Source organism: Larimichthys crocea, chromosome IX, assembly GCF_000972845.2.
Source record: "Larimichthys crocea isolate SSNF chromosome IX, L_crocea_2.0, whole genome shotgun sequence".
In the NCBI taxonomy this organism is placed as follows: domain Eukaryota; kingdom Metazoa; phylum Chordata; class Actinopteri; family Sciaenidae; genus Larimichthys; species Larimichthys crocea.
The window spans coordinates 10962612-10984206 of NC_040019.1; the positions used below are offsets into that span (position 1 = coordinate 10962612).

At 39.1% G+C, this 21595-nt stretch overlaps 2 protein-coding genes across 5 annotated transcripts in view; both read right to left on the minus strand.

Moving 5' to 3' along the window:
* The window catches only part of dym (dymeclin), a 49051-nt gene extending 33295 nt beyond the window's left edge, over positions 1-15756 (minus strand). Inside the window, exons 1-8 of one of the 4 annotated variants that reach the window (XM_019275546.2) lie at positions 15513-15756; positions 14576-14784; positions 12750-12802; positions 12413-12506; positions 11440-11576; positions 10085-10157; positions 8228-8353; positions 6226-6365 (exon numbers count right to left, since the gene is read on the minus strand). In XM_019275546.2, the coding sequence (XP_019131091.1) occupies positions 6226-6365; positions 8228-8353; positions 10085-10157; positions 11440-11576; positions 12413-12506; positions 12750-12802; positions 14576-14715 (763 nt within the window). In that variant the 5' untranslated portion in view covers positions 14716-14784; positions 15513-15756. The other 3 variants (XM_019275545.2, XM_027282157.1, XM_027282158.1) reach the window with 3 other exon arrangements.
* A 3069-nt stretch (positions 15757-18825) lies between these two features.
* c21h18orf32 (chromosome 21 C18orf32 homolog) overlaps positions 18826-21595 on the minus strand; it is a 4740-nt gene continuing 1970 nt past the window's right edge. Inside the window, exons 2-3 of the mRNA XM_010742526.3 lie at positions 19463-19679; positions 18826-19232 (exon numbers count right to left, since the gene is read on the minus strand). Coding sequence (XP_010740828.1) covers positions 19167-19232; positions 19463-19642 — 246 coding nt within the window. The 5' untranslated portion in view covers positions 19643-19679 and the 3' untranslated portion in view covers positions 18826-19166. The remainder of the gene's footprint in view (positions 19233-19462; positions 19680-21595) is intronic.

The window sequence follows — 21595 nt, forward strand, 5'->3', positions numbered from 1 at the left end:
CAGTTTAAGTCATGTGTATCCATCTAACACACCTCTCCTCCTCTATGTTTCAGTACAAAGATTGTCAAGAATGATCTGTCAGCTGCAGCAGTGGCAGTACAACAGATGGGGAGTCAACCTCTTCATAGAAAGAACCAAAACACTCTCACAACTTGCAGCTCTTCAACCTTTCTGCATATGTTGTTATCAATTTTCTATGTTACCAGTTTATGCTTTTGACTTGCAAGACTTGCTTCTACGTTTATTTATATTGTTCTATGTTTATTGTTATGCATCAAGATACTGAGGAAAAATCCTTGTATGTGAAAAACTACTGGCAATAAATTCTGATTATAAACTGACATACGCTTCATAGGGAAATGAATGCAAAAGAGTAAGTGCAGTCAGACTGATGTAATCAAGGCCAAAACGGGCACAATGGAGTCACGCACGATGGTTTGCAGCACCTGAAATTTGAAACAACATAGACGGCGCCACAGAACAAAGAGAAACTGGAACTTCTGGCCAGCTGGAGTGGGGTTCGTTTTTTCTTGTTTGAGGATGAGAGGGAGCCGAATTTCCTACGAAGCCACTGAAGTGCTGGTGCTTTCAAGCGTCATGAGAAGTATGAGAAGCGTGAACACCAAGGTACACAGATGAGAGTCTCTGGCTCCTGCACGTCTAGCCACACAGAGTGCACGAAACAAGCACTGTTGGTGAGAGCCAGTGTGAGTGTGCTTGCAAGTCCACACTGACCGAGCTACTGAATTTGAGGAGAAGCCAAGTAGATTTGTTGCCATCTAGTGGCAAAAGACGGAAGAGCAGGTATATTCTTTGAATTTGCACGCTCTCTCCTCAAAGTTGTGAAGGTGAACACATGCACACTGACATCCAACTACATAAAAAAGAAATAACGAGGAGAAAATGGGAGGTCACAGCCCAGGTCTTCTTTTTGTACTGTTCTAAAAAGGAAACTGAAATATATATCAAGATATAAATAAAGAATATGAAGTAAGACCATGAGTGAGTAAGTGTGAAGTAAGAGTTTCTTTTGAACAACTTGGGACTGTTTCAAATCTTTGCAACATTGTTGGTTTGCCCTTTAAATACACTTATGACTAATACAGAGTTACTCCAACACTCAAGTCTGTCTTTGTGTGTATGAATGTGTATGCAATTCCAGTAAAGAGGGGGATGAATTAGTTTATATTTGAAGAGAAGGACATCGACAATAAAAAGAAATCCCCAAAGAGAGGCATGACACAATTTACACCGGTCAGTCGGTCTCTCTCGCCACACACGATACTCTTCTTTCCATTTACTGCTCTGAACGAGGAGTGTGTGTGAGAGAAAACAAGATCTAGAGAGAGAGAGAGAGACGGGGGCCAAGTTGTGACGGAGCCCTGTTCATCTCATCACTGGCACCACAGTGACTAGCCTAACAGTGTCAGAGAGCCCAGTCTGGCAGCCACATTTCCTGCACTCTCACACACACACATACTTACCCTTGCGCACACACGCGCACTCACAGAGCTCTATTTTACCTTAGTGGGTGCTGTTTGTTATCCGTCTGGCTCAGTTCCCTCTGCCTGTCTGCCTGCCCACCACATAAACCCAATAATGCTACACTGCTTAGGCTGCTCCGGCTCTGGCCAGTCGCCCAGTGGAAAAAGAGGAGGAGGACATGAAGAGGAGGAAAGGGAAAGGGAAAGTGAGGAAAAGAGAAGGTCACACACGGACACAGGGGCCGGCACGATGAAATCAGAACCTTAGCTTTAGGACTGGGGGGGCAGTGAAGGCATCATACTGTGAGACATGCAACAGAACTTCACCCAAAAAGTCTAACTTTGCTGGAGTCTGTATCCACAATCCACAACAACCTTTCGAATTGATCTCAGAGAACTCGGCATGACAAATCTCTACAGATTTGCTCACAATATTTACACTCGGTATGAGCTTAATAATAAATAATCATTAAAATAAGCTCAAAACAGACCATGACAAAAGTTTCTGCAACAGAAAACTGGCTTTCAGCAGACATGACTGCTTCTAAGTCAATTTCTGTATTCAAACTAAAACATCACAATCAAATATGTTCTATTGTTCCAAATGTTGTGACACAGGCAGAAAACCATCACTTCTAAATCCACATCTGTCCCCTAACACCAACTTCACCTCATCCTGACCTCATACCAAATCTAGATTCATAACATGGGTATCATCACACACACACACACACACACACACACACACACACACACGTGAAGCACTTAATGATGCTGCTGTTATTAGACTGTTGATTAGGGGAATATTATTACTTTACTTTACTTCCCTGCTCTGCGGTACTTCTTATTTTCACACTACATAATGTTGGTAGTGTGAAAATGTACCTGGTTGAAAATGTTCACTTGTTTTTTCTGTTGCAATAATTCACTCTATGCAGCTGCTAAAAGTCACAGAACATTCAAACACAAAACTCCTCTATGCCTCTATTATGATACATTACAAAGATTAAAGGTGAAGGCTCAATGTGTTTGCTCCCTTTTCCATATAACATCCTGAATAGAAATAAGAAACAGTAAACTAGAAAGGCAATCAGAGAGTGCAGACCTTCACCAAGGCCAATAGTCCAGTCTTCTATGATATGGAAGTCTGTAGGCACAGCCATTATACATGTCTTTATTACATCTGATTCAATCTCGAGCCCATCAGCTATCGTTTCTATTGCTTTCAATGCCACAATCTTGGGCCTTGCCCGCAGATTCTGCATTCATACGCATATATCTGTTTATAGAGGTTACATATTTGCCTTACAGTGTTACTGAAAGTAAAAATAATTCATGCTATCTGCTTCATAATTCAGTGGTTTGTTCCGTGGCCCATCCTGCACCCTGCATCATCTGAAAACTATCCAAGCCATAAAAGATATGGAAGTGAAAATCTTCACTTGCTGTGATGCTAAAGGAAAAGTCAGGGGATCACAAGTTTAGATTCTCTGGGCAACATAAATATCTGTACACGATTTCAAGGCAATTCAATAATTTAAGTTAAGCTGTTGAGATATTTCTGACTGGGCCAAAGTGGTGAACACACCCATCAATTGAGGATGCCACTGGCATAGCTAAAAACACACACACACACACACACACACACACACACACACACACACACACACACACACACACACACACACACACACACACACACACTATGACTAGACTATGAAACTCCATGAAACAGGTTAAACATCTACTTCTCCATTTCACTTGTGCCACAACAAACACTTGAACACCAGTGTGAACATCTCAGTGACCTGTGGAGACACTAGAGAAGGGAGCTGAGGTGGGAAATATTTTCTCATAGTCACAGCTGAGAACATACGCTTCAGACAGATGTGAACGCCCGGTGAACAGACACAGACAGAATGTGCTACTTACTTATTTACTTGCATAACAGTGAATGAAATATGACATCAGGGCTTCAGGCCAGTGCCTTGGCCAAGCACGCAGATACACACACGCACGCACACGCACACGCACACACACACACACATACACATACACACACAAGCATGTCAAACTCGTGATGATTATCCAAAAATGCACATGGGGAAACATGCTGTACAGACAATAAACAAACACGCTCTTCTGATAATCTCACACAAATCAAAATATACGCTCAAAGCACTTTCACCCAAAACCAATCCAAAACCATTCTAACATAAACAACAAAACATGAGAACATTCCACAGGCGCAGAAGATTTTAAAAAGTCGGGTCTAAAACGTTCTCAAGTGTGAGGAATTAATCCAGATAGATAAACATAACAAGGTGTCTCGTGTTTGTGGGGCTGTCATCGTCGATAGAGTAGACTGTCCCCTCTGCTCCTGTACTGGAAGAGAGGTAGTTATCGTTGGGTTCTCCACAGCAGCAACGTGGAACATGAGATTTGCACATGAATTATCTTTACCTGTGTCTGCTTGTAGGCATACAGATGACTCAACTAGTACTGTGTGTGTGAGAGTGTTAAAAGCATAGACTGTGTTTGGTTAAAAGGAAAACCACACAGAAGAATAGAGGAGTCGAACAGAAAGGAGAGTGTAGAACTACACTACAAACTACTAGTACTGTAAAGTTGAGTAGAGCAGAATGAAGGAGAGAAAGGAGAGCAGAGTGGAATAGGGGGAGTAAGAGTCGGGTCAAGTTGAATAGAAGAGAGGAGAGTGGAGTAGAGTAGAATGGAGTAAGAGTTTAGTCAAGTGGAATAGAGAGGAGAGGAGAGGAGAGGAGAGGAGGCTGCAAAGTTCTTGTTGAGTTGCCAGTGTGGGTGATAATCCTCCCCTGCAGACACTCTCCAAGACTCAGACGGCAGAGTGTGTAAAAGCAAGAGAAGAGAGACATCAAACCCCCCTCAGACATTAAAATGCCAACGGATATCAAACACCGCTTTGCTTTGCCAATGACCAGTGTTTGGTTCTGGGTAAAATCCAGCCTGTCTATGAATGTGAAGGTGCAGGCATGAGTGATTTGACATGCTACTAATATGAGGGATTTAGATTTCAATAAAAAGCAATAGATAATGTAGGGTTAGAGCTTTGTGTTGTATTACTGCTCCTGTGGCTCCAGGCAGCCATTGGTTTCCACTCATTTCTGTATAGATAAATAAATGAACAATGAATAATCTCTGGACTCATTTTTGTCAAAATGGCATTTTTGTTGTGGGTTAATGCAATTTAAGAACAGAAAGTATGTATTAAATATTGTGTTTTGTTTAGGCTCCTTTTCAAATATTGTTATATAGTGTATGGTCATGGTTGATGGTTGTTGCAGCAGTTATTGGGTTGATAGCACTTCTTACAGAGATTTGATAACCCTTTAAAAGATTTATATAAATGGTCCCTCCAAAATGCCACATCAAGACACTTAAGGAAGAACTTAAGAACTTAAGGAACACCACAGAAAATAAATCGTGCTGATTTGGTATCAAAAACATTTCACATTTAGAGATTTCCGTAAGAACTGCGTTTTTTGGCAAGCACTTCTCTCTACTCAGAAAGCGCCTTATTGTCACTATACCCAGGAAAGCCATCCATCCTCTGAATGCTCTCTAGTTTGTGGTTGTGAAGTTTCATGAGGCTGTGATTATCCTATAGGTCATTTTATACAGTGAGGTTAAATCTCACTACAAAGAAATAGCCAGTATGGGATGAACATCTTCACACATGAATACTATTGGGCTCATTGAATTCACAAGAGTCTCATCTTACCAAATTTATCCAATTTCAACACTGCAGAAATATTCAAACGCACAAGGAGAAAATAATACATACTGCATGACGAAATGCAACTAATTTTCACCGTCAATATAGAACAGTTCCCGTGCACACACGCATTTTGAACAGTTAAATTTAAAAAGTACTTGTGTACTCTGTCAATCCCCGATGACTGTGTGCATACGAGGCGGAGAGACAGAGAAAGAAAACAAGTGTTGTTTCTGAGCTCTGAGCATAAGAGAGCTTGTGTCTTTGTTGGTCTGTGCGTGTGTGTATAAGGGAGGCGGCTGCAGACAGACAGGCTCTAGGGGATTACAGAACAGGACAGGGCACCATAACTCATCGGGCCGATCACTGGCCACAGACAGACAGGCTGGGGTGAATGCTGATGGCTCACTGATAGGAATCTGCCACCAACAAGCGACAAAGAGCATTTATCTGCGGGGGGAAACCCAGCCCTATTCTCACACTCAAACAAACATGCATTTAACACGCACACACACAGCAAATCACCAGTCTAACACACACACACACACACACGCTCTGTTCATTTTTGACTCATCACTTTCATCCACGCTGCCACGGCTGCCAACCCGGCTCGCACTTTCATTTTTCAGATTAATCATTTTTCTCACTCGTAGGCTCAGAGGGAAAAAAACGGAAAGAAGCAAAGCTCTCAACAATAAGACTCCTTTGTATGTTTGAATTCCAATAACATCTATTTTTGAAAATGTTATCATTTAAATAACCTTCGTAGACATTGTTTGATTTCAGAGGGGCCGGAAACCAAAAAAAAGGTTGGACACCAATAAGACATGTGGTTTGGAAATATTACAATATTATTGGAACAAATCCAAACTATTGCAAAAATTACTATCTAGGTTGCAAGAAATTTTATTTTTAGGAAAGAATTTTAGTTGTGCTTCTTTGCTGTTCCCTTTTGTTTTGTCTGTGTGTGGATGTGCACATTCGTACTTGCCACCCCGGACGCCAGGCCATAAAGCAGGCCTCCCTCGTCTTTTGGCTCGAAGATGTGGGTTGCAGGAGGTGGACATTTTTCCTGCCTGATGAAGTTATAGAGCAGGGTCTTCACCAGTCGACTGGTTAAACACAAACTGGGGGAAAGAGAGAGACAAATCGAAAGAGGTTTAAAACATCATCAGCAATATCTGAGACATAAGGGTATATCTGTGCCTCTGACATTTGAATCATCCTTTCCTATATGAGCTCTGGTTGAATTGTGTTAAATGCAGACTTCAAATCCAAGAAGGGAGCTCTACCTGCAGTTTTAGCTTCATCTAAATGCATTAATATTGTATCAATCAGTAATACAACTGCAGCTTTCTGTACTAGAACTTTGCTTGTGTGCAAACTGATGTGTCCAGTTTGCTGCCTATAGACTTGACCTGTTGAACCGCAATCCTCTTTAAAAGTTTTAATCAAAATTGAGGTTAAAGCTACAGAAAGATAATAATTGAGTACCTTCGGACCTGCTTTCTATGGACGAGGTACAATGTATGAAGTCTTCCTCATTTCAGGAGTTATGTGAGTTCTTTAACTCCCAGTTTAGCAAATAACTTTTTTTATAACTTCATAACTTTATTTAAACAACAGACAACAGATATACTTTATATTTTTTTGATTTTCTATTTATGATTCCTGACTTCTGCAGTATTTGTGTTTTTATTTTGTCTTAATAAGTTCATCGTGATGATTATGCACCAAAATATCAAAGGTAAATTCCTTGTATGTGAAAACCCACATGATTCTGAGCACAGCAGCTTTCAAAATAAAAGCCCAGAGGTTATCTGGTCTGATGGGCTTCCTCTGATTTAAAAATATGAAGGCGTTTGTCACATGCTCACCAGAAATAACACTTCTGACTACATACTGCATTAAGACTTAGGAATATTAATACAATACACAGAACACAGTCTATATTAGGTGTTAATTTGAATCTCCTTCCTCATCACATCAACTTTCTCCCAGTGACTGACATATATATATATATATAATTATAATTGGTGATGTAAATGTCAAAGATCTAGACTTTTCTGCCTTGCTTTCTCACCAGACCAAATGATAAAACCATTCCAGATCACCTTCTAATCTGTTTTGCCAACGTCAGCTACTTGGAAGCCTTTCTTCAGGCTCCATGGCAATTAATCCAAAGTGCTCTCATTTGGCTCTTATGCTGTGAGAGCCCTAAAAGAAAATTACTTCCATCCTCCGTTCACCCATCTTAAATGCACTGCTAGACCTTTAAAAGGAATCCAGTGTTAAAGAGTTTATCTGCATTTATTCATTATTGAAAATAAAAACAAATGAAGGAAAATTGGGTTCAAATCATTTCAAAGTTCAGGTCAATATAAGAAGGTTACGGTAACTGTTGCTTTTATTTTGACGTTTATGTAGTATTATCGTTTTAAAAAAAACAGACTTTCCCTCAGAGTCACAGACCACAACGTCACAGTGGAGACAAAGGTCTTGGTTGACTAGATTTGCCTTTTCTTTTTTGTGTGTGTGTGTGTTTTGGCATCAATCGAATAACACATCAAGACATTGTTTGGAACATGATGAGATTTGACTGGGAGCACAAAGAGAGGCTAACTGTATCAGAGACTAGATAGAGGAACAGTAGGCTGGAGCAGACGGTGTCATATTCAGCTGGAGAAGAACCAAGATGATCTGGGCCTGCGTTCAAAAAAAGTCGTCAACAGATTGTGGACGACCAAGTTTCAAAGGCGAGTGAGAGTAACACATAGAGCAGTCGAATTTTTATGAAATTATCCCATCTTCATGTGTTTGTTTTACATTTTGTACTTCTTTGCGAACTTGTTTTTGGGGTTAAGGCTGTCTTGGTTAAGATAAGGGGTAAGTTTAACCAAGTAGTTTTAAAAGTTACAATTACTGTTTGGTGTGTGAAGTTAGGGTTTAGGTTCAGTGGAGTCCAAACTGTGTGTGTGCGTTTTCTCACCATCGTCCCTTCATGATGTGCTGGTAGATTAATCCATCTCGGAGGATTTCTTTGTGGAAGAGCTGATAGGAGAAGAACACCAGCAGTGTGGTCACTGCTTCAAACAGGATGCTATAGGTGATGTCACTACAGGGAAAGACAAGAATGCATGTAGAGTTTAAGTAAACAAATTATAGTTTTAGATACAACATACCACAACTTCACAGGTATAAATGAATTTATAATAAGACAATGTTTCAATATGTATGTATGAGACTAGCCTGCAGGTTCATACTGTAGGTTCAGGTTTTATTCAAGCTGAGGACAGAGAAACGTTAACCATTCAGGAGATGAATGTGAAAACTGTGCCAGGCAAAAACCTGAGCTAGTATTAAAAGATGTTGTAAATGTTTTTTAAATGACTTAATTCATAAAGTCAAAATTGTTTCCAATCAATTTTCACATTGAATAATCAATTAATTGACTGTGAGTGGAAAAATTCACAGAGACAAATTAAAACAAATATCTTCACCAATTCTAACTGTACCTAAACTTTAACTTAACCAGTTAATTATCTCTCTGTGTCAAATTTACTCAGTATTTCTTTCTATTATTTTAATATAACGTTTTAAATCAAATAGATTAGGTTAGTTTAAATAAATCTATGGTACTTAATCTAATAATACACACTCTCAAATAATTAATAAGTGAAACGGTACATAACAGTATCAGTATTTTATTGATCATAAAATTAATCCACTAAAAGTTTCACTTAAGCTTAAAATTGAAGTTCAGATGTGTGTTAGGGATTAGCTATACCAAAAGAATCATAACATTCCCATCCAAAAACCAGGAGCACGTACAGAGGAAATGGGCCGACGGCCACAAAGTGGTCAAGGGAAGAAAAACAGGTAGAGTCTTGGAATCTTGGAACAATGAATAATGCTGGAAAGGCGAATGGATTTACACAAGAGCCAGGGTTTGATGTCCGGAGACAACAGAAGAGTAGGAGAAAGGAAGAGAGCGGGAGAGAAAGAGGGAATAGACAGAGAGAAAGGGCAGCATGTCAAGAATGACGAAATACAAACAAGGGAAAAGAGAGAAAAAGTGGAAGATGCTGCATCAAGGATTGTCAGTCTCTGAACTTGTTTTGACACTACAAAGGAGATTCTGTCTACAGAGACATACACCCTGTATCTTTGTCTCTCTGAGACAGGCTGAGTGGCAGGCAGGAGATAATTCCACTATTAATAAGTAATTTTATTATCTGTCCCTTTGTTCATCATGCTTCCAGATCACCGCTCCAGCATGTCAGTCTGGCTGAGGACTCTGAAAAGGAAACATGTGGGCATCTGAGCCCAACCCTGTTCCATAATCGATTTCAGCTTCTCTTGGTTAGTGAATCGGGGAGCGGATGAGCAAAGCGGAGCACGCAAAGTGAGAGTCACACATGAAAATAAACTTTTCACAAACTGCTTTTCATTAACTGCTCAATGACTAACATCCTAGAGACTTTAACAACCAACAAACATGAATTAAAAACAAGGAACTGAAACTAAACGATGGGCTGGGCTGAGAAACTGCAGTAAATTGGCCAATACTCAGTGTTTTCATGTGCATGTCATGCTGATGATGATATAATGTCAAACATGTGATCTTGAACAATTAGCACTGTGACATTAACAAATTGGCTGTGTGGGGACAGTCAGGGCAGCATGAACAACCAAGGCTGTGTAAAATGTCACTTTACAGTATATCACAATCTGACCTTTTTAGTGTATGCAGGACACAATGGGGTGTTTAATTCAACCTTCCTCTCTCTTTCTCGCACACACACAAACACTCAACACTACATGCACACACAAGGGAGATACTTACAGCAGGGGCACTTCAACGATCAGGTGAATGAGGTTAGACAACAGCTCCTCAAGGAGGTCTTGGCTGCCCGTTTCTACACAAGAGACTGAGGGAGTTATTATGTGAGACATATATGGCAGCTCCCTGTTGATCATCTTCTAGCTTTGCTCTTTCCAACTCCCACTGTACCGATACCTCTCTCTATCATTCCCTTCATCCATATTTGATGCCCGCTCTACAGAGGAATGGCATTGAGGGAAATAAGATACGTAGGATTTTACAGGGTTTCTGCAGGGTTCACAAAGTTAAATTTAAGACTTTTTAAAAAGACATTTCTTTTTAGCACATCCCAGCAGTACAGAATAATAATTCCCATTGATATAATTAATTCATACTTGCTCATTATGGAACAACGAGCTTCATGTTACTGTAACTAGCAGTAGTGTTTTCTAAAGGTCTGGTAGTGCTGGCCAAAAAAAAGGTCCGAACAGCCTTGAGCGAACAAAAACCACCATCGCAACAATTCCCCCCTTTTTTTGTTAAAAGGACTAGTGTGAAGGATTTAGTGTCATCTAGCAGTATAGTTGCCGATAGTAACTCCCTTGCCTCACACGCTCCGTCCTAGAGTGAAGAAGAAACTACAATGGCCACGGATTCTTTGAAAAACACTAAAAAGATCCAATCTTGAGCCACTAACAATACCGTCTGCAGCAGTCAAAAGAAAATATTTGACTTTTGTAAATTAAATCAAAAACTTTAATACCTTTAATACCTTTGAAGGTCGTATTTGAGTGAACTGTACTTAATTACTTTTCAAAAGACCTGCAGACATCCTTGATTATCTCCTCTTTGCCACTCTCAACAAGTTATTAGCTCAGTGTCATTTGGTTTGCAAATCATAGAAAGATATTTATGTATTCAGATCTACCCCGAGGTCTGCAGGGATTAAAATGTGGTCCTTAAAAATGTCCTTTTATTAGTATTTTCACTGTCTCTGGATGTGAGCACCAAAAAGTTGTTTCATTATTTATATATATCAAGATTGTCAAGACACCACACAGAGTTGCAGAGTTTATTTGGAGACTTAGCTCAGATAGGGTCTGTGTTTGAGGGCAAAAACTGATCTGCAGCCAGTCAGGGGTGTCTCTCTTTAGTTGTGAAGGGCAGTGATACACACTTGACCCATGTGAGTATATTGTAATAACTCACAACTTATGAGCTGATTGGGAGCACTCCCAATGATTTCTCAGTAGATTTTTGTACATTCAAGTGAAACACCCCCTCAAATTCAGTTCTCAAATCCCGTGACGCTGCTTTCTTTGTGCAATTTTTGTGGACACGCTTCCATCTCCAAATTAATCTGTGATGGAGCTCACCTCCGCAGGAGCCTGGTGCCCTCTCCTGGTAGGAGAACTGTAGGTGCAGCTCTTCTTCACTCATCTCCCTGATGAACACCTTGAGCAGGCAGCGAATCATGAACAGTGCATTGTGGGCCTGCCAGATAAACAGCTGACTGCAGAGGAGAAACAAAAGAAAGTACGACACGTTCAAGGTCCGCGCCGAAAATAAATGCTATGAGGGTTTATGTCCTACATGCACCAAGGAAAGCTTGGCCGTCTGTGCATGTTCTTTCGTAATTTCCACTTTTATATTGCCTTTTTGACAGCTGCTATATTTAACTTAACTATGTACTAATAGTTTTCCCATAACTACAACCTTCACTGTGACAACCCAGCACGCTCTGAGAATAAGGTCGATTTCACCGCAGAATGTAATGATATTATTGAGTTGGTGAGAAACAAAAGAGAGGAAAAAAAGAAATGATTGGAACCATCCGGTGTAAGCCACAATGTTTCGCAACCACTAAACGCCAACACGGGGGTGGCTAATAAGTCCCACAAATTGCTAATTTGCACATGCCAATTATGTCAGACCGAGAACATGTAGATTTGGTTTATGGGACAAAATCTGTTATGAAACATGAGAAAAATAGATGGGAGTGGTTGGGGAGAGATAACTCCAACCTCTAATGATGTGTAATAAAGAACGAGGAGCTCCCACTCTGCGCATTTGGTGACTTGGGCAGGGTCGATCTCTGTGGAAATAGAGCTTGGCAGTGAACGCAGAATAATGCCACATGTGTTGATGGTTATACCTCAGCAGTTTTCTCATGGGAAACTACAACCACTTCAGTGTTTCTCCCCTGTAAAAAGAAAAATTAAGATTCCCGGACTGCCTGTGATGAAACAATAACTGGCGTGCACTTGCACAGCGGACACATGCACGGCGTCTATCATTACTGACACAGTCATCCGAGTTCATCCTCTGCTCTGAGGTTCCCATACTCACTCTTGGCATTCTGTAGAGATTTTCAGCTCTTTGGTTCTTCCCAGGAAAATTCTCACAAGAGCGCCAAAGTTCCCCGTTCTGGGATTGTTTTCAACTTGAAGAAAAAAAAGAAAAAAAAAAAAAAACAACAGACAACTTATCAGCAGCGTTACATAAGCTCCAGAAACTTCCCAATTTGATATTTGGCATGCAAACGACAAAAGGAAACAAATGTTTGTTATTTTAATTAAACTATGAAAAAGTTGACATTCATTCTGACCGAAGTATTGGCCATTAAAAAAAATAATAATAATAAAATAAAAACACTTGAAGCAATTCATATCAAAAGGAAACATACTGAGGATCTTGGCCAAAGGGATGACAGCCTCTTCCAGCAACTTGGAGTCACCACTGTTTTAAAAAGGAAAAACAGGGAAGAAGTTAGTAAAAAAAGGGAGAAGATACTTAAAATACGAGAGGAAACAGATCAGAGCTGAATGTCTGTATCATCTGTTGCCATGCTAGAAATCTGCACTATAATTAAGCCCTAATAACACTAAAATAGTTGCATCCGCAGTGACACAAAACAGAAAACCCAAATGATATAAATGCTCCGTCAAGTGCCGTCATGTCATTGCAGTATGTTTTGACAGTAAAACTCTCTCTGGACATCACCACTGTGATCATGAGCAAAACTCTTTTTTTTAATAAACCAGAAGTGACAGGACAAGCTGAGACACATCAAGACATTTAAAAGGAATGTTTGACATTTGGGGAAGTATGCGTTTTCGATTTTGTGCCAAGAGTGAGATGACTGATACCAGTCTTCATGTCTAACTGTCGGCATGACCGTGCATATTAAACCATTCCTTTAAAAATGTTGTATCTGTTTTCAACTCATGTGTTCTATGTGCTCATTTCACATATACTTATTGGGCTTTTCAGCCTTGTCTAGATATTTCACTGCTATTCTCTATATGCAGATCAGATGCATTTACACTGTGTTTACACAGACATGCTCCTACTAAGATCCATAAAGGTTGCCTCTGACAGCACACCACTTTATTCTACTCTGATGTTTTGACTGAATTTAGACAAATGATGATATTTATTTATTTATATATACATACACATACACACACATACATTATATACATACAAAACTCTCATTTCCTAACTCCTAGACCTGACTTCAAATGTAGGAATGTGAAATCATCAAATAAATTGACAAATATAGTCTTATAGTATTATAGTCTATTAGTATTTGCTCCTTTTTTGGTCACAATGGTCTTGGACTGTTGGTCAAAGGCGACAAGCGGTAATCAGACGTTTTCCTTCTTTTACTTTCTGACATTTTACAAACTACATAAAACTACTCTAACAGTCCTGTTTTGTGTATGTGTATGTTCATCTTATATCTTTGGTGTCTTGTGTTTGTGCTGAAATACATTTTTCAAGTTGGGAAAGTTGGGCACATTTCTGATTATATTAGGGAAACATAGCCCAACAGTCCAGCTCCAGGAGGGAATGCAGTATCTTTTCTTCTTCGACTGCTTACAAAGGAACTGAATGGTCACAAGTTAATCTGTTTTTAGGCAAGCAGGGCACGCTGTTGGAAGATTGATGAGGAGAGCAAACACACTGAATCCTGAAGGACTTCCTCACTGGAAAGGTTGAGTGCCAAACGTCTGTTGGTGCAACATACTTTGACACACACTTTGAGAATTTGTCACAAATGGAGTTGTTGTTTGAGGTGTCACTCCTAGTTTGTTGTCCTCTAAATCTTTAAAACACACCAGCTATGCAACTGATGAAATACTTAAAAGGAGTTACATTTTCTTCCAGGCACCCTCAGGTCTACAATTCAGTTTATTCAATTTTGTTACTGTCACGGTAAATTTGACCTTTTATTCGTTTCTCGTCATGGCTGGCTTTTTGTTTTGTTTTTTTTCCTGTTGGGCGAGCTGCAACAATTATTCTTATTATCAGTGATTGTTTTTCAAGGTCAAGTTATTTTAATCTGATTCTTATTCTTCTGAAGATTAGATTGATATGCTTTTGAAAGCAAAAGAGCTTCTTTTTTTTTTTAAAGTACTTAAAACTTAACACTAAAAAACACTGGATCGATTGGATTTGACAGTTTCGGGGCACAAACAGAACATTTCTAGGTTTGTGTTTGTGTACCTGCTGGTGGGACTGATGAAGGTGAATGAGATGAGCTGGTTCCAGAAAGGGTCATTCTCCGATATGGACTCTGTGCCCACCAGGGACTTGAGGCTGGGGTTGTCAGACAGGTCACTAACCTGGCTGGTGTTGGCACCCATCTCTACTGGCTCCGCTCAGCCAGACTCACCACTCTTCACTGCTTTTTTTAACCGGGCATATGCCAAGTCCTGGGAGGAGAGAGGAAACGCTTTAATCACCGGTGCCCATCACAGTTTGCAGAATTAGCTCGGTAAACACAAAACACACACACAACATCCAAAAGGAATCTGACGACCATACACTAACCACTGCCTCACTGGAGAACACGACTTTCCATTTATTGTCTTCTTACTCTCTCAGTGGAGCAAGATAAATCTCTGTGCAAAGAGGCCACGTCCACTCCAGGATGCCACACAGAGAACCAGGACGTGTGCTGCTGCAGTGACACACCTTTGACACACAGGTGTAGCCAGCTAACCAACATGCCGGGGTAAAGACAGACAGTCTATGCCTTATGTAGTTATATATATATATGTTTATATGAAAGGCACAAACCTTAGTTAAGAGGTCACATGCCACCAAGACACAGTATTTTTTTTATGCTGTTAATATGGTGCACAGACTATTCGTGACGTTGCCAAGGAGACATTAATGTCCACATTCATCACCTGTGTCTGCAGATGTGTCTCAGCTCACCAACGTTAGCTAGCTCGCCCTGTCTCAGGTGCAGGAAATGCTCTCCGGTCTCAGCAGCACCTCGGTCATTTTGCACCGTGAACACTTTTCGTACCGACATGAAGAAGATATGACAAACGACTCGTGTCTCCGTGTTAACCTCGGTTAATAACTCATGTCCATAAAAGCAGCTAACGTCCACTGCCTGTCCTGTATCAGCTGACCGCTCGGCTTAACTTACCTGTCATAAACGCTTCTCGCAGTTTCCACCGGATCTCTCTCTCTGTCCACGACCGTTAAACGTTAATTTTTGTTTGTTTTTTAAACACACAAATCAGAAGTTTAGTCCAATTAGACTATCGAGCGTGATTTACAGAGGCAAATTCCTGAAATTGTGCTGGACCTGAGGCAATTAAGTTTACTCTACATACTCCTCTCCACCATGTTTTCCACGTCGCCACCCCTTGCGTAATGACGACACCATGGGGCGTTTGCTACGTCGGTGACGTTGCAGATAGAAATGGGGCCAATAGATCCCAAGTGTCTGATCTAAACTTAACTTTTCTACATAGATAGATAGATAGATAGATAGATAGATAGATAGATAGATAGATGTGTATCAAATCAAATTAAATGTACTTAAGCAAACAAGGCAAGACAAAGATTTCAAATATTTTCTTTTATTCATTGATTCATTTGACTACTCAATTAAGAGAGAATTCACAAGTAAATATATGTATTCATTCATGATCAATCAATCAGAATCAGAAAAAAGGTTTTCACATACCAGGAATTTGTCTTCTTGTTTTGGGTGCATAACAAAACATTACGTAAAAATATGAGGAAAATAAGGGAGATAGAATATGAAAGTATTCAAAAAATATAAACAATATATAAATGTACCCAGATAGCAAATATTTTGGCTGTATTATGGCATACATTTGGCATTTTTGGCTTTCTTTTGGCTCTAAGAAAGCCTTTTGGCTTAACTGTGGTATGATTAGGGTTATCCACAATAGACAAGGAGGCGCCAGCACTATATGGCTGAGTTATGGCATGCTTATGGCATGATAGAAGATTGGGCGTGAGCGGGAACAGCTGATTTGGGGCTCTTCTGGGACATTTATGGCTATATTTTGGAAGTCCCCAATTTGTTTTGGGTGAATTTTTGGCTCCCTTTTGGTATGATTTTGGCTTTCCTAATTTGGGCAATTTATGGCCCAGCCCAGACATCCACCCATAACCAAAATGAAAGCCAGATTTGGGCCAAAGCGAAGGCAAAAGATTTTTGCTATCTGGGCAAATATACACAATATCAAATCAAATCAAGTTTATTTGTATAGCCCTTTACAATAGCCGAACGGTGCCTAAAGTGCTTTACAACAAAGCCATTAAAATAATACATAACAGATACATAACAAATAAATACAATTAACATAAATACAATTAAAAGTGCTGTAGTGCTGTAGCACTGCGGGGTATTAAAAGCCTTTCAGAAATACATGGAAAGGAGCAGACAGACAATATGTTCGGTTCGGTTCAGTTTGTGCAGAAATATGTGCAAGATATTAATCAAAACAAGGTAGTCTAACAAATGTTGAATAAAAGGTGCTCTGTATATCCTGGCTAGGTGGATGGTATGTAAGTCAGTGTCAGAGGGGCCTTGTTGATGAGGCCAGTGGCAGATGGGAAGAAACTGTTCTTGTGTGAGGTTTTGGTCCTGATAGACCACAGCCTCCTGCCAGAGGGTAAATCAAGGCAAAAAAAAAGCTGTTTTTCTTAGTTAATGTAAGATTTTAAAACCCCCCAAAGATTCATTAATACTGCCAAGTAAAGCCAGGCAAAATGTTTTATAATGTAACTGGCAGGTCTGTGATGTATTTTGGCCCTAAACCATCATCTACTGATAAAAGAAAGTTTTTCTAAATGTTAATGGGACATAAATCCCTTTATTCTTGATATATTCTTGAGATAATCAGAAGATGATTGATGCACTATGATGGGAATGTTAAAATTCATGACTACACCCATAATTTTTGGCTTGGTTTGTAGTCTGATTGAAGTTTTTAAATCATTTGGAGAAAAAAAATCCCCAAATTTTAGCTCTAAATATAGTTTCAGACAACGATTTAGAGTGAATGGTACAGTGAGTGGCCTCACTGCTGCTTCCAGGCTGAAGAAATAAGTTAATAAACATGTAATCAACAGTAATCAACAAGCTTATAGCTGTTATTTTTGGTCTTATTGTTGTAAAAATTATTTGTTCTTACTAAAGTATATATGATTTTTTTCAAAATGAACCTCCAAAATCCAATTAAATTAAATAAAAAAATGAATGAAAGCCCTGAAAAGACTCCTCCTGGTGTAGTGTTGGAACAAGTATTCAGAGACTTTATTTAAGCAGAAGTAGCAGTTGATTAAAATTAGAAGTACTTATGCAGATTGGCTCCGTTCAAAACTTCATACCATCATATTACATTGTTGGATATTTAATATTTATTAATCGTCATGTAATCTGTATCTCAGTGTTGCATGGAACTTTAACAATTTATAATTTTATCATCTGATCATATGTTACATAATCTTTATCTGCAAAGTATGTAGAAATTATCACTGTCAAATAAAAGTAGTAAAAAAAAAATAAAGTCTAGCATTTTTCCTCTAAAATGTCACCCAAAGGCTGCTCCTTCTCATCTTGACTTAGACCATGGATGCTTTTATTTTATTCTATTTCATCTAAGTTTAAGTTACTCCAACAAAAAGGGCCTCAAAACCACCTTCCTATCAATGTGTGTCACAGGAGCCTACTAACCTTCAGAGAGAATCAGACATGTCTTTCTTCCAGGCAAACTGTAGGATAGAAAACGTCTGCCAACAAGATGGATAGAGCAGAAGTTTGAACGTGCTATGAACGAGATGGAGCTGGCTGGAGAACTAATGAGACACATCCATCTCTTCTTCTCCTCCTCCTCCTGTCCCTGCTGAGCTAGGATTCGACACGCACCCTCAACCAGTGGAGTCAAGTCTGAGCAGAGGGTATGGTGGGTGCATCCCCCCGGGTGCAGCTCCACATAGGTCAATGCATGGCTGCTCCTGGACTGAACATTGGACAGGCTGCTCCCATCATCTACCAAAAACCACTTTATGATCAAAACATCATGCAGTCTGATCAACTGTACAGACAGTACACAAATGTAAGAAAGATATGGCTACATTGAAGAAACAAAAAATACACATAACATAGAATAACATATTATTTTTTTCTTCATCACATAATTCCATGTCATTTTATAGTTTCAATGTCTTCGGATTAAAGTGTACGTGTGTGTGCCTGGTTTACATTATTCCTTTATGTCTACTTCCAATTTCATTTTTAAACTCCGCTTAATGTGTCATTATTCACATCAACATTGTCATGAAACTGCTAAAATGCACGCACCCTCCCGTCAGTGAAAACAATACAAAATAAAATATAAAATGTATACCCACAAAGAAAAATTGATTTTACAATATGACGTGTGCAAACTGCAAGAAATTGGAAGCACAGCTTAGTGTGGGAGCAATAAATGAGCATCTTTTGAATGTTCTCGTTTATTCATTCATTAAACTGCAGGTTTGACTTAAAAAACTATCGCATTGAGAACTAATATTCAATACAGTGAAGGCATGAATCAATTAATGATCGCAAGTAAAATATAATGAAGAATAACCAATTTCTAAAAAATTTACTGTAAATGAAAAAAAAAATGTAAAACCTGGTACAAAGAATATGGAAGGCTAGAAAAACCACTCCATTCAAAGAAGACTGATAAGTTAATTAATAGTTTCTCTACATTATATTAATGGAATATTTACACATTTGTTTTAGAGGCATTATTATAAACATTTGGTGCTGTCAGTCTGTCTTCTTATCTGTCGCTGTAGTGGATCCATTGGCTGTGACCTCACCATTGCTTTCAGCCTGAAACATGAGAAATAATAAGTCTTTAAAAAAATGCCGTTATCAACAACATACAACATTTCTAAACACCAGTATGAGAGATAATTAGGTCAAGTGAAACCCAACTTAACCCACAAAATACAATCACTTCAGGGTGTCAATGACAACGCTGTATCACTGAGCAATACACGGATAAATAATTTAGTTTTCAAAAGACATAATAACAAACGTTACTTTCCAGGTTAACTCACCTTACAAGTCCCATTACTCTTCTCACTGACTTTTTGGTCACTTGTGCCATTTTCCTGGACTGCTTTTTTGGTCCAGAATGTGTTGATAATGGGTGAAATGAAAGGGTAGAGGAAAGGTTCCAGGAACCTCTTATAGACCCACAACAGGACAGGAATCACAATACAGGGAATGCACACCATGACTGTGGCTCGGACCGGCCGCCAAGAATAGAAGAACCTGGACCAGAGAAAGAAGACACAGGGTTTCACAAGATGTCAGAAAATAAAATAACGCGTCTTCATCTTAGTGACTACAGGGGTGTATTTCATTCATTCATTTAATTTGCTAAGTTTACTTAAACCCCTTTATGAGGGTATGACAGTACTGAAGTCTTGACTGAATATTGATTACTCAGAACTTAAAGAAGTTATTAAACTTGCTTTTTTACTTGTGACTGCTTTAGTGTTTTGAGAGATTGCTCCAGTGTTTCGTAGGAGGTTGAGGCGATAGTTTCTAATCATTTCTAATAAACTCAGTGTCAACCTCATCAATCCGGCCTCACCTTTTACACGACGTTCACCTGTCTACCACCTACTAAAAGAAATCTATCAGTACTGTCATACCTCAAAGGAAGGGGTTTGAGTAACTTAGCAAATTAAATAATGAATGAAATACACCCCTGTAGTCACTAAGATGAAGACGCGTTATTTTATTTCTTGACATCTGTGAAACCCTGTGTCTTCTTTCTCTGGTCCAGGTTCTTTCTATTCTTGGCGCAGCCGTCCGAGCCACAGTCATGGTGTGCATTCCTGTATGTGATCCTGTCCTGTTGTGGGTCTACAAGAGGTTCCTGGAACCTTTCCTCTACCCTTTCATTTCACCATTATCAACACATTCTGGACCAAAAAAGCAGTCCAGGAAATGGCACAAGTGACCAAAAAGTCAGTGAGAAGAGTAATGGGACTTGTAAGGGGAGTTAACCTGGAAAGTAACGTTTGTTATCATGTCTTTTGAAAACTAAATTATTTATCGTGTATTGCTCAGTGATACAGCTTGTCATTGACACCTGAAGTGATTGTATTTTGTGGGTTAAGTTGGGTTTCACTTGACTAATATCTCTCGTACTGGTGTTTAGAAATGTTGTGATGTTGTTGATAACGGCATTTTTTAAAAAGATTTATTATTTTCAGTTTCAGGCTGAAAGCAAGGTGAGGTCACAGCCAATGGATCCACTACAGCGACAGATAAGAAGACAGACTGACAGCACCAAATGTTTATAATAATGCTCTAAAACAAATGTGTAAATATTCCATTAATATAATGTAGAGAAACTATTAATTAACTTATCAGTCGTCTTCTTGAATGGAGTGGTTTTCTAGCCTTCCATATTCTTTGTACCAGGTTTACATTTTTTTTTCATTTACAGTAAATTTTTTAGAAATTGGTTATTCATTATATTTTACTTGCGATCATTAATTGATTCATGCATTCACTGTATTGAATATCAGTTCTCAATGCGATAGTTTTTTAAGTCAAACCTGCAGATTAATGAATGAATAAACGAGAACATCAAAAGATGCTCATTTATTGCTCCCACACTAAGCTGTGCCCAATTTTTTGCAGTTTGCACACGTTCATATTGTAAAGTCGATTTTTCTTTGTGGGTATACATTTTTTATTTTATTTTGTATTGTTTTCACTGACGGGAGGGTGCGTGCATTTTAGCAGTTTCATGACAATGTTGATGTGAATAATGACACATTAAGCAGAGTTTAAAAATGAAATTGAAGTAGACATAAAGGAATAATGTAAACCAGGACACACACATACACTTTAATCCGAAGACATTGAAACTATAAAATGACATGGAATTATGTGATGAAGAAAAAAATAATATGCTATTCTATGTTATGTGTATTTTTTTTGTTCTCAAAGTAGCCATATCTTGCTTACATTTGTGTATTGTCTGTACAGTTGATCAGACTGCATGATGTTTTGATCATAAAGTGGTTTTTTGGTAGATGATGGGAGCAGCCTGTCCAATGTTCAGTCCAGGAGCAGCCATGCATTGACCTATGTGGAGCGCACCCGGGGGGATGCACCCACCATACCCTCCGCCAGATTTGACTCCACTGGTTGAGGGTGCGTGTCGA